Source organism: Plectropomus leopardus, chromosome 10, assembly GCF_026936395.1.
Source record: "Plectropomus leopardus strain MGB_pleo_1.0 chromosome 10, ASM2693639v1, whole genome shotgun sequence".
NCBI lineage: Eukaryota > Metazoa > Chordata > Actinopteri > Perciformes > Serranidae > Plectropomus > Plectropomus leopardus.
In genome coordinates this window covers 24491333-24508769 of record NC_142185.1, presented here as the reverse complement: position 1 = coordinate 24508769, position 17437 = coordinate 24491333, and the positions used below count along the sequence as shown (strand labels likewise).

The 17437-nt window shown below is 41.0% G+C and overlaps 2 protein-coding genes across 4 annotated transcripts; both read right to left on the bottom strand.

The window, feature by feature from the left end:
* Nucleotides 1-1928: 1928 nt before the first annotated feature.
* Nucleotides 1929-9555, bottom strand: nxpe3 (neurexophilin and PC-esterase domain family, member 3). Of its 3 annotated transcripts, XM_042494772.2 has the most exons (7): nucleotides 9363-9555; nucleotides 7915-7937; nucleotides 6854-7042; nucleotides 5182-5963; nucleotides 3471-3541; nucleotides 3149-3370; nucleotides 1929-3054 (listed from the first exon to the last, which is right to left on the bottom strand). In XM_042494772.2, exons 3-7 carry the CDS (start codon nucleotides 6944-6946, stop codon nucleotides 2489-2491), a joined length of 1734 nt encoding a protein of 577 aa, XP_042350706.2. In that variant the 5' UTR covers nucleotides 6947-7042; nucleotides 7915-7937; nucleotides 9363-9555; the 3' UTR covers nucleotides 1929-2488. The 3 variants fall into 3 exon arrangements, with proteins under 3 accessions (XP_042350706.2, XP_042350705.2, XP_042350708.2); XM_042494771.2 differs by lacking the exon at nucleotides 7915-7937; XM_042494774.2 differs by lacking the exons at nucleotides 7915-7937; nucleotides 9363-9555 and adding an exon at nucleotides 9064-9336.
* Nucleotides 9556-11261: 1706 nt separating this feature from the next.
* On the bottom strand, nucleotides 11262-17215 carry cep97 (centrosomal protein 97). Its single transcript, XM_042494600.2, has 11 exons — nucleotides 16980-17215; nucleotides 15969-16111; nucleotides 15687-15845; nucleotides 15454-15555; nucleotides 15233-15346; nucleotides 14965-15131; nucleotides 14691-14855; nucleotides 14346-14524; nucleotides 13166-13811; nucleotides 12933-13008; nucleotides 11262-12356 (listed from the first exon to the last, which is right to left on the bottom strand). Exons 1-11 carry the CDS (start codon nucleotides 17014-17016, stop codon nucleotides 11847-11849), a joined length of 2298 nt encoding a protein of 765 aa, XP_042350534.2. The 5' UTR covers nucleotides 17017-17215; the 3' UTR covers nucleotides 11262-11846.
* Between the last annotated feature and the right edge of the window lie 222 nt (nucleotides 17216-17437).

The following is a 17437-nucleotide window of genomic DNA, read 5'->3' as shown; positions in this document are numbered from 1 at the left end:
CTTTGACTTCATTACATCCAAAATCTGCAAAAAGGGCCTGCAGAAATTGTATTTCCTGTGCTAAATTGTTTTAATGTCAGCAAGAATTTGATGGTTTTATTCTACAAATCTTTTATCGAGGCAATTTTATCTCTTTGTTTAATCTCATTTTATGGGAAACTATCAGTACAAAACAAAATTGTCTGTCCAAAATTGTCACATAAGCCAGTGAGATAACTGGCATGTAGCAGCTCTGTCTCACAAAGATATGAGATATGAGGTATAGAGATGAGACGTAGGTAGAGATGAGGTATACCTTTTCTTTTGTTCCATGTGCAATCAGTGTTATTAACATGCACAGTTCTTAAGTGCACTGTTTTTGTGGCACTTCATGACTTGTAATGATTGAAAAAGACTGTGATCACTCCTTTAATTGACATTTCTATATTTTAATGACTTGTTTAATGGTTGACAGAGCTCACTCCTTTTATTGTCACTTTTAGATGACTTTTATTGATACTATATTATGATCAGGATTCCTTTAATCGAGTTTGGTTGTGTGCTGCTATGATGTCCTATGTGCCTATTTATTGTATTTTTAAATTGTTGTGTACTACAAACTGCAGATCAGATTTCCCCTTGAGGGACAATAAAAGCTCTGAAGTTAACTGAGCGTGCCCAGATACACACAAAAACTATGCGCACAATCATATTTTTTGAGTTACTGCAGACTCACATATGTTTCTTTCATACTCAAACGCAGACACACTCACAAATGCTATACACTTACAAACTGTGTTATATAAACATACACTGCACCATACCTTAAAAACAGATAATTTTTTGAGCGGGGTAGGGGGTTTCAAACCTAACACTTCTCCTAGCTCTGACCTATGACCTCTGTCATGACTGGAACGCAGCAAGTGTTTTTAGATTCTCAGTTAGATCCCCCTTCCCCTCCTCCACAGGTCCACCCTCTCAGTTAAATGTGATCACCTATGGCTCCAAAAATTCAAAACAGATGCAAAACAAGAATAAATGAACCACTGGGTGTCGTCACTATTATTTTTACACAGTCTAGTTGTTGTTGTTGTTGTTGTTGTTGTGATCAGCACCTTTTTCTTGCACCAATGTGTCGCATTGTGGGATATCTGGAGCTCTTGAGTGACCATAGTTGTTGACTTGGTCTCTCAGCCCTCTTAGGGTCGATCTCACCAAGTTCACTTCAGGTTATAAGAAAAATGTAATGACCCTTGAAATGGCGGTGGGGATTCCCCAGAGGGAAAGTGCGAAGAAGTGATCAAGCGCTTGTTGAATGATGATGAATTCAGCCATTGAGAAGGGACCGTAAAAAAAAAAGCAGCTCAGTCAGATCTTCAAGTGACATTATAAAGCTAAATGATGTTCCTCAAGAAGTTAAATTATGGTTAAGCTGCAGGTTTTGTCTTTTAGATAACAAGAATTAAAGGTACTATGTGGGATTGTTGGTTACTGTTGTAGTCAAGCAAGTGGAAGTGAAAGCCAACCTCAGGTTCAGTCTCGTTTAGCCTCGCTGATACTCCTGCATACCTGCTGCTTATGGTCTGGCACCTGATCGCTGCCTTTTAATAAAGCCCCTCACCTGAGCGCTTTGGGGCTACACTCCCATAAACATCTTGACCACAGAAAATGAGAGGAAAATACAGGCATATGGCATAGTCTCTGCAGAAACACACACTGCCACACACTGAGAGTGGATTACTTCTGTATGAGTTATATGAGTTATATTGTTTTTAGGAAAATTCTGTGTAGTATTCCTTTAAGGTTTTTAGAAAACAAAACAATTATAAAGATATTTGGATGATAAACACAACCGATTTAACCTTTTTATGTTAAAATGAGTTACAGTGATGTTCACCATGAGTAAAGTAGACACCTAATATAACATTTAAAATATAAGACAAAATGTGCACACATAGATGAGATTTAATGGCAAATGTAGTTCATGTATGTAGTTTGCAAAACAAATAATTCAAGAAAGTTGGAATTCATATGTCACTATGAATATCCTGACACCAGGAACAAAGTGTGGTCAACATGGTGCAACATGGCCTCAGAGCAAAAGAGCACATTTTCAACAGCCTGAGGGAAAATCTTAAAAACCCACTCTGACTTCTGCTTTGGCAAAAGTAACAAAAACAAATATAAATAAAGGTTCAAACTGACGGTATACAAACACCATATATGGAAGCTTGTGTAAAAATTCAGATGGAAAGTAACAATCACTTTGCCAAAGTCTTTGGCTTTTTTCTGAGTTCTGTTTTGTTGGATTCAAAATGAAGTTTAACAGGCAAGTAAACAGAGATCAGCACTACAGTGGAAGTCAGGCAAATCTCATTAAAGGGTGTGTAGCTTTGGAGAAAACTTTAAAAAAGAAAAAAAAGGCTTTACTGTTGTGAACTGAAGAACTGGCTTGGATTCACTCAGTAAACTGTTTCCTTCAACAAGATCCACTATCGTCACTGCTCTTCTAAATTGGTTTGCTCTTTTTCTTTTCCGGGCAAACATAAGACAAAAGCATGTCTATCATGTTCTTGACTATGACTGGAGGAGGGTGGAGAGCGTGAGGGAGGTGGTGCGCTGAACTCATTTGCCAGGCGTCCACCAGCAGCACGTTCAGTCCCTTGAACATGGACCGGAGCACCTCATCAAGCTGCAGAGAGTACCAGTCGCTGTTGTACAGGCTCACCTCCTGGTCCAGGGCTTGGAGGTTTCCAGAACGGATCACAACAATTGTCCCCGGCGCTCTGTCCAGAAGCTGCACCAGTGACCGTCTGATGTGACGGAGCCGCCGTATGTACACCTCCACAGGAAAGGTGCTGAAATGGGCCCAAATGCTGAGGACCACAACAGTGTTGGGACCCCCAGGAAGGCCGTCCAGCTCGTTTGAAACATACCGCAGCTCTCTGGACATGACCGTGGAGAAGCGGATAGGAGGGCCGTGGCAGCGGTACTTCAATAGAATATTATGGGTGCTGTCCACCGCCATGAAAGGCCCAACGTTTTTAGGACTGTGCAGATTGAACTCCTTTAAACCTGTCGAAGGTGAAATGAATGTTTGTTGCAGTTAGAAAGATACACAAGCCAAAATGCTTAGCACAAAAACAAAACACAAGACAAAAAGACTTACCTGGTACTAAAGCAATGAGGTACTCAAACCACTGCCGGACGGTTGAGTCTCCGTACATGTTTATCACCTTGTTCTTCAAACACTGAGTGATGGCAGATGATTCATTGAACTGGCGCATTGTAACGCCATTTAATGGCCTCCATGAGTCCTCGTAGTAATATCCAGACGTGGCTAGCTTAATAGGTTCAGGTTTTATACTGCTGCTTTCTAGCTCTACTTTATCTGACACAAAGCAAGAAATGTTGCAGACAAAATTAAATTAATGGAATAAATCAAATCATGTGACATGACTCATAAATGTTACTCTGCAGATATACTGTACCTTTCCTGGGAGGCAGCACATTGATTCTGTCGGATCCTGAAGCGTGTATGCGGACTTTAATGTTTACGCCACTACGAGAAAAAAAAGAAACAGAAGTGATCAGAGTAACAACATAGTGTTAATGTCTGGTAATCTTTTGTAATTTTTTTCTGTTACTGTCAACAAAGCCCATGACAAAACCAGAACTAACAGTGCATCAGTCTACCTCTCGCCCCTTTCCAGGTAGGGCTTTGTCTGACTAAAAGTTATGTCAGTCAAAAATTTGGCTGCTTAACATGAATGTTTTACGATTCCTTCCCTTTTTTTCCATGTAGATTTTGATCAAGGTTCGACGGGACATTTAGGGTGACTGTGCACTCATGCATAAAGTAAAGTGAGTTAACCCTTCTAGCTAATGTGTGCTAACTACACAACCAACATTTTTGGCCAACACTAGACATTAAACAAAAGCCAAAGATTGTATTGTTGCTCTGAGCTGTAAAATCACCACTTATAAGCAGAATGCAGATGATAACATTATCTCAGAGCCTCTCTTCCAACATCTGGGGTTCAAAACGTCCCAAGACACAAACTGAGTGACAAAAAGAAAAAACTCTCATACCCTCTTTCCTCAAGATTAGCGCATGCCTTCTGGTTTTTCATACACGGGTAAACCCACTAAATATCAGTGATTGGCTGCAAGCACACTGTCAGGGAACTCACTGCTGCATCACATGAGTCTGCCTTTCTGTCAGTTTATCTGTATGTGGGTTGTTTTGTTGGCGTGTCAGTGCAATGTTACAGACAGGCTGGAGAATAAACAGTGGGCTGCAGCAGGGACAGAGGTCTTTCGAAACCTTTTCAGTGGTTTCTTCTCTTTTTATATCTCTTACTTATTAAGTCTCTCGTTCAAACACGGTGAAGATGTATTTGGATCAGTGAGAATGAGGCTTCAGTCAACTGAGGGGACTTTGACTTTCAGGTGGCAGATATTTTTCTAACCCCTCCTCCTTTGGCACTCAGCCCAGTTCCTACTGAAGACATAAATAATTTAAAAACATAATGCTTAATTTCATATTTTAAAAACTGTAGGTTACTGCATCAGAATAGTCCATATGGGTACTAGCGCTGTGTGTTGTCAAGAATCTGGTGGTATGATATGAATCATGTTACAGGGTGAATTCTTAGCCAGAGATTTGTATCATCAGTGGGAGACCCTTCAGTCAACTGAGATTGCTTCAAGTCAAGCAGTCAGGTTTTTTCTGTGCAGTGTACTTCTGGGGATATTTTGGTCCCCAGACTTTGCTGCAGAGTGAGTACTCTTGACCTTTACACTACTCTTTGGTACAGGGAGACGGACATGCAGGCAGCAGCACAGAAAAGGCAAGATAAGAGTCCTTCTGCTCAGAAAAGGTGAATTTAACACTCAAAGCAACTCAACAGGATACAGTCTCTTGGTTTTGTTGGATATACGGTGTCAGCAAAAATTTTGTTGCACATTTCTGATCATTATTAGCGCATTTAGCTTGTTTTCTTTATCACGTGAATGCTGCTGTCATACTGAACATCCTGCTGAGCCCATGCAAACTTAAAAACTTTGTAAGGAAAACAAAATGAATAGTTGACTATTGAAAATCTGATTTGACTGACATAATTCTGAGTTGGGTAAATCCCTAAAATATACTGTATGTCATACTAGGAGACATGTCCCCCATCCTTTAGTAGTGCAAACCTTTGGAAGAGCATTGCTTCTTTGTTGGTGATGAGGTGTTTCAGATAGCCTCCTTTGGCGTGGTTAATTCTGGTGTCACAGCTGAGCATTTTGGGCTTGTAGCAGTACCAGGGCTCTCCGGTATAAAGGTCTGTGTAGTTGCAGAGAGGCTGCTGGTCAGGGGGGAGGCACATGTTGCACACAGTTGTTTCAGACAGGAAGCCAAGGCGGAATAGGCTCTTGAAAAACACTCGATCAGGCCGTTCCTCCCTAAGTCGTCGCAGCACAGAAACTGCCTCACTCGAGTGCACCAACGTTATCTCAACCTGTGCAGACCCCTCCCAGAGGAGCGGGAACATGGCAGAATAAAATCCATTCCTGTGGTCCAGCACTTTACCTGCTACACCTGCTCCAAGCTCTGGGGAGTGCAGTCTGGCCAAAAGGAAATCTCCGCCGTAGCGCTTGGGGCGACCCTGGAAGTCATGCATCTGGACCAGGACCTCCAGTTGGTCGTCCACATGCCACTCCCTTTCTCCCTTATTTGGGAGGATGGCAAACAGGCTGTGCACAGGGTCACTTGTCTGGCGCACAGAGTTTGCTGTAGAGCGAGGCGGAGGCCCAGGCCAAGCGATAAAGTCCAAAAGGTAGCGCTCTTCCAGTTCATCTTCAGGGGAGGGTTTCTGGCCCAGATGAGCACAGAAGGTGTGATTGTGATGAAATGTTGGGAGATTTTCTGGGATGAAGGATGACTGGATCCTGTTCTGGAGCTGGTAGAGGGCTGAAGCAGTTTGGCAGTTCCAGTTCTGAAGAGAAAGGTAGATTTAAAGGGTGCTGAATGACTGGCACTTAAAAATGCATGAAATAGCAAAATACTGTTGCATGTTTAACCAACCTATCTCAGGTGTATATTAAAGGACTGTGTCACCATGTATCTATGTAGTTATCTCACGTTACTGTAGATTGTATCAATGTTTGAAGAGCAAGGAAATCCCATTTGATCGGTATCATTGCTCTAAAACTACTTGAGCAAAATTCCATAAGGGGAGCAGCTGTCATGGACAGGTTTTGATATACCGCCTTTCGAAGGGAGTAAACAAGCTGTCACAGATGTTACTAGGATGTCTAGTGAGGCAGGGACACACTTGTTTAACCAAAGCCTGAGAGACACCGCCATACACAAACTGAGTCTATGCATTACACGTAGACCAAGCTTCTACAGGTTGGCAAGCTAGTATGTAGGAAAATGATGATGTGTTGCTAGACAACAGCTGTCAGATCCAGCAGTTACAGAACTATTTTTGTCAGAAAAATGAAACAATCAAATCATGATCTGTTGTTGCGTATTACTGTTAACTAATAAACTGCACTTGTCAGGATCACAAACACCAAAATGTGATTTATCCTCCACAAAAAAAAAGAACATCCGAATGCCTAAATTGAAAACGGTATACCTACCCAATTAAAGAATTCTTGAATAGCCAAATATTTTTAAGTACACAAATGAAAAAAATATATAACAGTGTTCTAGCCATTTTTATCTTACCTGTACTGTGATTGTCCCCTTAATCTACACCAATATAAAAAAGATAATATTATAGTACGCTGTTAAAAATAAAAGGCTAAATGATCGGTAAATCCATTCCCTTTCAAGGTAATCCAGAACGCCCCCAGTGTCACCCACTTCTCTCCTCACCTCCACAGTGTGGATGTTGCGTAGCAGGAAGATGAGGCCAGACAGGGCTAGGAAGAGGAAGATGAGGGCATATTTGGACGGATTTCGGCACATGGTGACTTTCTTCTGTCTCCCATGATCAGGCCCTGTTTCACACTTATGTAGTCACACCTGCGATGATGGCATCATCTTGACATCAGCAAATGAGCTCTGTCAACAAGAAGGATGAACAACAGAAAACTGTTTATAAAGAAACATAAAAAACAGGATGTCTTTAGATCTCTGTGTTGTCTGTCTTGGCAACGCTGCAGTCTGCTGTTAAAGTTTCACCTGCTGCAGTCGCCAAAGCTTTTTGTAGTCACTGATCATCATTTTTTATCAATTGTCAGAGTTCTGCCTTCTTATTTACTGATGAATGCGGTTGCATATTTGTAACTGATGTTGTATGCAACAGCTGCAAATGTCCATCTATAGAAAAGTAGTATTGTTGGTTTTGAACAAAGGGCGAAGCTGTTTCTGGAGTGTAAAATACTCCATTAAGTTGCGTCTACATTTACTTAAGGGGGCAGTTCACCCGTAAGTCAAAAACACATACTTTTCCTCTTACTAGCACTGCTAATTTTTAGTCTAAATTGTTTTGGTGTGAGTTGCCGAGATGTCTGCCTTCTCTACAGTATAATAGAATTAAATGGCACTCAGCTTGTGGTGCACAAGGAGTCAAAAAAATACATTTGAAAAACTCAACAGCGAGGTCTCTTTACAAAAATCACGACCCAGTTACTCAAGGAAATTCACAAACCTTTTTGTGTACAGTTTCATGCATAAACTATAACTATTTTCTCTCTTTCAAACTACACCCACCACCTGTATACTGCATACAAGGAAGCATGAATCAACTTATACTGGCAGCTTATACAGTCATTTGTCTTGTTGAAGCAAAAACGTTACACATACCCACATCACTTTCTCTCTTCATCATCTTCACCCACTCATAAGTATTCAAGTGACTGACTCTGACTAATGAGCAGCAGAAATTGTTTTCCATTAATGGCTCTTTACATTTCTATTCCTGTCTCACATACCTTTCATCCATGTGATGTTGGATCTATAATGAGGAGACACAAACACAGAGCCTATAACTACTCCACTGCTTTAGGACTATGTCCTCTCTGCATTAGACCCGCGTTACACTTCACTTGAACAACATACAAAACCGAAGATGAAGTGGGAGGCACTGGACAGGAAAGGAAACAAAATGTACAGAAACTGGCCAAAAGAAAAAAACTCTTGTTCACAAAAGGCTCTTTGTAACTCTGTCCATAACACGTCCTCCCTAAAAGACAACAAACCTAACAGATCTATTGACATAAATAATAGCAGTGACTTTAAAACCAAACAGTGTAACCACAAGGAGAAGTTAAAGGCATTAAAAGTCTGTCATTGATTTCTTTTAGAGAACCCCAGGAGTGAATCCTGAAACCGAGACTGTGTTTTTTGGTTTGTTTTTTTTTTTTTTACACATTTATGTTAACATCCTGGAAATAAGGTCTGTGGTTAACACAGTCTGAAGAAACTTTCACCTTTTTTTCTACAGCATAAAATGTATCAGTGCAGTTGCAGTTCAAATCCTACATATCTACCAACACTACTCCAAATCAAGGTTATTTTATTGTGCCTACTGTCGAGCTGAAATATTTGTCAATGCATAGAAATGTCTAAATGATCATAATTTCCTAAAACCCAAGGTAATATTATGTTTTCTGACCAGGATGTTTTTGCCAAAAAATAAAAAAAAATAACACGATCTATTGCCGATTCTTTTTATGTTGTTCAACCTATGGACTAATCAGCTGACCGCTGCAGTTTAAATCCCAAATATGTACTAATGCTGGTGCATTATTAAGGTTATTACATCGTGTCTGCTGTCTTGCCTAAATAGAAATCAATGCATAGAAATTTCTACAAGGTAAAACAGTAAAAATAGATCACGATTTCCTAGAGCCCGGGTTGATATTATGTTGTTTGACCAGGGGTCAAAAAACTTTATTTTCCCCTTAAATTTGGGACATTTTTGCTAAGAAAAATAACTCAATCTATTCGTGATTAATTTTCTGTCTTATGGACTAATCGGCTAACCGTTGCAGTTTTAACCCTCCTCATCTACAAGCACTAATGTCTCTATATAGTCATTTGTACAAGTTAAAACTACCAGATTTGACAGATATACTGACCGTCAAACCGCTCTGTTTTCAAGTTTTCTATTAAAAAAAGGCACTGGTGAGTGTAAACATTCCTCCAGTTCACATCAGAACAATCTTCCATCTTGAGACATCAGAAACGGTCAGATCTGTCCTCACGGTCAGCTGCTTCTGTCACATGAACGGCTGCAGGAGCAACGACAAAGAGCCGGAGCGACGGTAATAACATCCAATGCATGGGTGGAGATTCCGACACACATTTCCAATATCATATAAACAACCGTATTAGCTTACACCGGTGATGCAGCCACATAAAACGCTCCCGTACTTACACATTACGTCGACAGATTAGCATGATGTCGAACCGCAGCCGGAGGAGGGTGATGAAGCTGACGGCTGACCGGGCGAGAGGACGCAGCTGCGGCTAGCGTGGCACAGCAGAGACGGTGTAGTAGACCGGAGGAGTGTCTGGTTATCAGGAGCACCCAGTTATGTTGATGGGAGGACAACAGGACCGTGTTGGTGGGGGGTGGGTTTATTCTTGGGTTTATGTGTGGATCAGTGCTGTGGCACCCTCTGGTGGTCGGTAATTTGAAACTCGTGTACATAAAAGCTGTGCCATATTACTCATAGACTTCAATAATAATACTCTTGCATCAATACCCTGGTGCCCTGGAAGCAGGTTGTCAAAATAAAAACACATACAGAATGATTCAAATATTAGAAGTTATTATGTCAATCAGCAATATATAAATCCTGCACATGGTAGTCTCCATACAGTAAGGTATTTTTAGCTTCATGTACATACTGTACCTGGTCATTCAGTCAATGTAACCTCATACCAAGTATATACTGATCCTGTCTTCTTTACTTTTTTTGTACTTGATATTATCTCTTATGTCTTTTTTTTTGTAATTACTCTGAGAACAATGAAAAGAGCCAAATTCCTCGTATGATTGTTACACTTGGCCATTAAAGCTGATTTTGATAATAGTAGTATGTAGTGATATTTTAGTGTATGCAACTAAAAATGAATAATTTTGATCTATGCAACTGGCTTGGCTTTAGTTTTTCTATTTGAGGCTACTTCACAAAATTTCCGCAAGAAACAGTGTACTTTTCTCTTTGCTACATTTTTAATAGCTATCGTTATTTTTCTAATTTAGATCTTAAAAATGATTATCATCCGTTTATAACATGATTCATTAAGATTAAACTACCAAAACAATGTATAAGTCAAAATAAGATCCACTGGGACCAGCTACATTAGAGTATATTAATAATAATCCAATAATGTAATTGTATAACTGACAGTATCCACTGTATTTTTAGAACATTTTTTAATACTTCTGCAGTTTTGTTGTAGTAAAACTTTGGATGCAGGACTTTTACTTACAATGGAGTATTTTTACACTGTGGCATTGCTACTGTTACTTGCATACATTTTTTTAGAACTCTTTCCACCACTCTTTGGCAACAACTCCTGAATATTGATGAGGCCACCTACCAAAATGCCCCACAAGTTACAACTTGTGTTATGTTACTATTCTGCTGTGCAGAAACAATGAGTCCATTAATGAACTACTCCAGTGACAGACATTCAGTCTTTCTTTAGTAATACATACCTTCTTTACAGGAAAAATTTAAATCTACCACAATCCCGTTAACCTTAGACATCACATGTACGCACTTATGTTGCTGGAACCTATTTAAGATACTGTTCACCTTTTTAAATAAAATAAACTGCAAACTGCTCCCCAAATTAGATTTTACATTCTCTTTGGAAATTTTAAAGCTTATTATCTGATGTTTTTTATGATTCTTGTTACTATGTTTCTTAATTCCTTTTTTGATGTGTTGTTTCTGTTTGGCTGACTGTGTTTCTATAAATGTCTCCAGTCGTCAGGCCTCTCTTGGAAGAGATCCAATCTTAACAACACCACCCGATTGAATTAAATATTTGATGATCAGATTTTCTGGCATCTATTAGGATGCTTCCTGGTCGTCTTTGGTTAACGATTTTCTGTGCACATCAAACTGGTAGGAGGCCCTGAGGCAGACCCAGAACACGCTGATGGGATTATACATCTCGTCTGGCCTGCGAACGCCTTAGGATCCCCAAGGAGGAGCTGGAAAGCATAGCTAGAAAGAGGGATGTTTGGAGTACTCAGCCTGCTGCCCTGTGACCCGGCCCTGAATAAGCACATGAAATTGATCATTTCAACATAATATAAAACAAATAACAAAGCAGATTTATTTACATTTTTTTACGATAAAGATGCTACAACATTTTCAGGTGATGTGAGCTTAAGTTGTTAAAACAGTCGGTTATTAACACAGTGTGTGATAATAGATAGTAAACTTGTGTCATGTATAGTATATCCGTGGTTACAAGTGCACTACGTTTAACACATCAACTCCTATTCTGATTATTTGTAGTTATCACACATATTTAATGCAGTAGATATTGATAAAGAGAATAGGATACCATGTCTGTTCTTTGATCAGTAGAGGTAGCAACCTATCGTGAATTAATTGCTTTTAAGTAACTAATATATTCTGAAGCTACACCACAATCTTTGTCTCTACACAGAGAGGAAAATGTTAAATAACAGAGCAAAGTAGTGAAGTATAAAAAACTTAAGTTACATTCACATTAAGGTGATTTTTTGATGAACGGAAACTTAGTGCACTGATATTTGAGATCTGGGTCAGTGATCAAGATGAGTGCAGTTGTCAGTTGTTTCGATCCAACAGTCAGTGCAAATCTACACACACTCAGTAGTTCTGTGCAGGTGTGTATTGGCTGTAGGTGCTCACACAGGGCCAGGAGAGGTTTCCTCGATTCTTTGCGCTTCTGGTTTGTCCGATGCCTTCTGCGGGCTGGAGCTGGACTGTGCTGTTTGGCTGGGTGATACTGGTGAGGAGGGCTGTGGTGTTTCTGTTCTGTCACTGATCACCTCCTCAGCCTCCTCCTCCCTCTGCTGCACAGAGGAGAGGTACTGCTCCAGCAGGCTGCAGTCTGCGCTGTCCACACCATCAAAGCCACTACGAACGGGGCTCAGCGCTCGCACCGTCTTCAGAGAGTCTGCCGTCCCACTGCTCAGGAAGCTGTCCTCAAGCGCTGCCTGTTGATCGCTGGTTGACTGAAAGCCGGAGTCTGGGAACGAGACGTCTGTGCTGGGTGGGTTTGTCGTGCTGGATGCAACAGGTGGGACAGTCACACAGAGTGCGGGAGCTGAGGTCTGAGCCGGAGGCACAACAGCCTGACCGATGCTAGCCAGCTGCTGCTCCACAGACAGCTTCCACTGCTGCATAGACTGGAGCTTCAAGCAGAACACAGGAAAAGTCTAAAGACAGCCATGTGAAATCATGCAAAGCCAACAGCAACATCAGGGTCTCCCACATGTTCATTTATTTGTGATGGCCTGCCATGATCAAGATATCTGCAGCCAAGTACATATATTTTATATTGTTGGAGCTGGACTGTTTTTCAGTGTGCTGGCCATGAACTGTTCACTGTTTTCAACAAATAACTGAATTGTATATATGTCCAATAGTGCTCCTAATAATGAGACTTAACCGTTCATTGTGCTAGGTCTAAAAGTTTGCTTTCTTTGCAGCAGCAGCTGCTGCTCTTATCCATTGATTGTACGTGCAAAAATGTCCCACTTTAGAGACGAGAGACAGAATGATAACAAAAGGGACAAACACAAGATAAGCTCCCCATCGTCAGCTCCCACCACACATTGATGCTAATTCTATGGGAAACACTTAACAGACAATTTTAAGGACATTTTTTAGTAGTGCGAGCAGCATGACGACAAAGTCTATTTTCTGTCTAAAATTTTTCATCTACTGTCAGATGGATTGACTTGATAAATGAAACTTAAATTACTGACCTGCTTCCACAGAAACTTGACAGCTTCCTCCTGAACCAGCCTTTGTAACCTCTCTTCTTCATACTGCTGCTGCACCCTGAAAACAAATAACATTTTGACCGTTTTTAATCTTTGTAAATATTAGTGAATAAATATTTGTATACCCACAACCTTATGTAATATTTGTTCAAGTACAACCATTTTAATAACAGAAGGGGAATAGAAATAAACCATACTGATGGTCAGGGACTTACCTGTCCAACCTTTCAGAAAGGGAGAGGATGTGCTCTTGCATCCTGCGCAGCCGGATTTCACTGCGCACCTCTTTGGCCATGGGGTGACAACAGCGAGTGTGCTGTCCCCTCCACCATGACTGTATTTTAACCGCTGCCGTGTCTGCCTCCATCAAACTTGATTTACTGGCACACACACCAACTTCCTCCTGCTCGGGGGCTCCTTTCATCTCTGCTTTACCAAAGTCAGATGACATCTGCAGATCATTTTGCGGTGTTGTAACTGTGACAACCAGTGCTGTTGTGGCTGCGCCAGAGATAACTTCTTCTTCAGGACCTCTCTCATGCTTTTCTGCTGAGGGTGAATGATGCGTCTTGGCTGTGTTGTGCTTTTTGGGCTGTGCCGGCCGCTTTGGAGCTAGAGAATCAGGTTCAAATGTCTCTGTCTCATCCTCGCTGTCAGAGTGGGTCATTTGTGGCTCCAGATCAGGTGTGAAAGGGATGAAGGTGGACTCTGAGGAAAGCATGCTGCCATTGAGTTTCTCCTCATCGGTCTGCACATCCTCCAAAAAGATGTGCTCCTCTCTGGGCCTCGGGCTGCGAACTACCGTCAGTGATGGGTGGGAGGAGTCACAGCTCACCCAGGTGTTAAACTGCACGACTGGCTCTGTACAAAGGTAGACACACCAAACAGTTCAAATTGTGACAAAGAATGCTCTGCATCACCACTGCCTGTTAAGAGGAAAAGAAAAAAAAAAACTAGACGGGAAATTGCAGAATGCAGACATCTGCTATGTTTAATGAATTTTTTTTCCAAAGAATGTTGTTGGGCTTTTGCCTTTATAAGAGTGCAGTTAGAGAGCGTCACAGGAAAGGGGGAGAAAGAATGGGGATGACATGCAGCAAAGGGCCGCCAGTTGGAAAGGATTTAGGAAACATGGGGCAGACACGAAAAAAATGTGTTTTTCAAGTGAAAATAATTTGTGTATACGCCCCAGCATTCGGATCTGCTGTAAAATTTAGTGTGTTCTGCCTCGGTCAGAGCTAATCCTTTTACCAAGTCTCATGACAATCGGACCTGTAGTTTGCTCATAATCTTGCTGTAAGACAAACAATCCAAAACTTGGAAACTTGACCTTTTTGGGGTAGGTAATGAATACACCAAAACTGACACACAGAGGGGACACAGACTCCGTCTTACCTGTCTCCCGGACTGATGGAGCAGCAGCTGGCACAGGTGCACTGGTCTGCTTCACCTCTCTGGCTCCCTCCTGTGGGACTGGGTGTGTAGGACTGTGCCTCTCCACATCTAGCTGAGTTGGACGAGGAGGACTAGGACAGCCTCCTCGGGTCTCCTCTAACAGCTGCCTTTGGTGAAACCTGAGAGACAAAAAAGCCATTCAAGTAATTATTTTCCATTAAGAGGGATGTATGGCAAGGATGTCATGGCCATGAACTGAGTACTGATGATACTCTTTGGTGTCCCCAGGGTCGTGTTTTTTGAGCTTTACGTTGTGTAGTGGTCCTTATAAATCCAGATTTATACCTCTGCTTATTGAGGATCTTCTCCAATTTGGCATCCTCTGCCGTCTCCAGGGCTGGTGATGATGTCAGAGGGCAAACAGTGGCCAGATACTGAACCAGCTGAACATGCTGACCCGGTCGATAGGAGCGCCCTTTTCCCTGACTGTAGAGCCACTCTGCTTTGAGACTGTAATCGTGGCAGTAATGCACAATGAATAAGAGATTCAAACATTTTTAGATCGTATTCCTACAATAATATTACTTCCCAAACTGTAACAACATAGGAATGCACGCACCCTTCTTTCTGTGACACCACATAGCCATCCATCACCTTTAGGCTCAGACACCAACTCATGACATATGGTCGATAATCAAAACCAGGCAATGAGGGGGTCGCCATAACACAAGGGTTGCTCATAATGGACAGCTGCTCCAGCTCATGGAGAGGTGCCAAGTATGACACCTGCGGAGTAAGAAAAAGAGAGTCGGTCAATGATAATTAGCCTTTATATAATTTAAATGCAGATCAGCGCTGCTGTATTAAGTGAGGGAAAAGATAATTACTTCATTAAGATCCCTGATCTCATTTTCTGCCAGGGAGAGAATGGATAAATGGGCAGGTAGGTGAGCGGGAACAGTACGAAGTGTCGTAATGCTGTTTCCATGGAGTAACAGCGTCTGCAAAATTGACAGAAAACTCATTAATGGTATATAAAAGAAAACTGACACAATAACTGCGCGTTAATAAATTCTTGGGTTTTTTTGGCACCAGCTCCAGCGCTCACCTTTAATGCTGCCAGTTTTGTCACATCACCAATGGTAGATATGTTATTGTCAGACAGATCCAAGTGTTGAAGGGAAACACAGTTGTTGAGTTGCTCAATGACCTGTGTAAAAGATCAGTGAAAATATCAACACATGAGCTGAAACAAATGGTTTCATCTATGCAGTTATATTTTTGCAAATAAATGAGATATCGTTGATCAGTAAAGTGTGTGAGAATGTCTCCTCTTCTCACCTTAATGTTGTTCCCAGACAAGTTTAGCCATTTGAGGTGTGGCAGATCTCTGAGCCCCTCGATGTATCCAATGCTGTTATTGGGAAGATTGAGGACTGTCAACTCTGTTAGCCGAGACACGCCCATCATTCTCACCAGACGGTTACTCGCTACAGACAACTAAAGAGAAAAAAAATCAAAAATTTATCAAAAGGCATTAAATCAAGAAAATGTACAGTATTAAGTCATGACTGCAATTAAAGAAATAAAATGACAAGCACAGAGTTTTCAGGGGTTAACTACCTGCTGAAGGCCTGGGCTTCTTTCCAGATGGTCCAGTTTCATTATGTGGTTACGATCCAAGATGAGAGTGTGAGTGTCCTCCGAGCACATGAAGTTTGAATCCAGCTTTTGCATACCCCGGGCTGAAAGATCCACCACAGGTCCTTGTAGGAGCAAAGGAGGAAGAAATTAAACAGACCAGAAAACCACAACAATGGGCATTTTGCTAATCACCATGACTACAAAGCACAAAAGAGCTTCAAGCAGGTAAGCATACAGTATACACCAATTTTACACACAAAAACCGTCAGTTTACTGTGATCAAGGTTATCTCGAGTTATGCTGGAAAGACTATTAAGAAATAATTGACAGAAAAAAACAGCGTTTCAAACTGGGTGTTTAAAGATAAGGGAATTAACCAGACTAATGAATGATGCTAATGAGTTGCATAATGGAAACTGTAGGATAGAGCGTTTTTCAAGCTTTTTTGGTGTAAAGAAAAAGTTAAGATATCTCGTTAAAATGTTGTATTGATTTTGTTCTGATCTGTCTCTGCAAGTTCTCCAATTTTATTAAACTCTCACATGAAAATCAACAGTAACCCTCTTTGGAAAGTAATAGAGAAGACAGGTGGAGAAAACAATCACTTTTGTGCTGTGGGTATAGCAATAACATTGTGGTCACATCTAAATTAATGCCAAGTAACAAAACAAAATATCTTAGTCACAGTCTTCCACTGGCTAACCTCACATACACAGCTTGGAGAACATTATCGCAACACAAAATGAGTTGGTCTAATATTTTAATTTTGTTAAACTTTGCTGCAATACAGTTTGAGTCTGGCATTAAGTTAGAGGACAGACAGGATATTTTGATCCTTTAACACATGATGTTACTAACGGAAGCTAATGGCAGTACTATACCGGGAGAACATGCTAGCTAACGTTAGCTCGCAAGTAATAAACGTACTTACCATGACTAAAGTTCAACAACAACGAACCATCTAACAAATAAAAACATATAAACACTTACCAGCATTTGTATCGACTTGTAAATCCGATACACCCATCCTGTCGGCAACACCTAATGTTAGCTAACAGCTCTACTAGCTGCAGACTGTGATGTGAAAGACAAGAAGCGTCTACCGCTTGTCAAACTGTTTAACCAATGACACTATGGGAAATGTAGTTCATGTATGCCGCCTCGCCCATTAGGGAGAGTTGTCTTTGTGGCTTGAAAAGACTACAATTCTCGTCGTTTTCTACCGTCAGCCAGATTTTCGAAAAGGAAGTAAAAAGCTAACTAATAACAATAATGATGAAAATGCTGAGATTATTGCAAGTTGCTTCAATTATTTCAGTCTCTATTTGCTTAATTTTGCTCTTTATTGTTATCGTTTTGTTAAACCAGAGATGCTGCTTGCCCGCTTGCTAGGCAACCGTCGCAACCGTCAGATTGTGACGTAGAGTTGTGATGATTGGCCAAAGTAT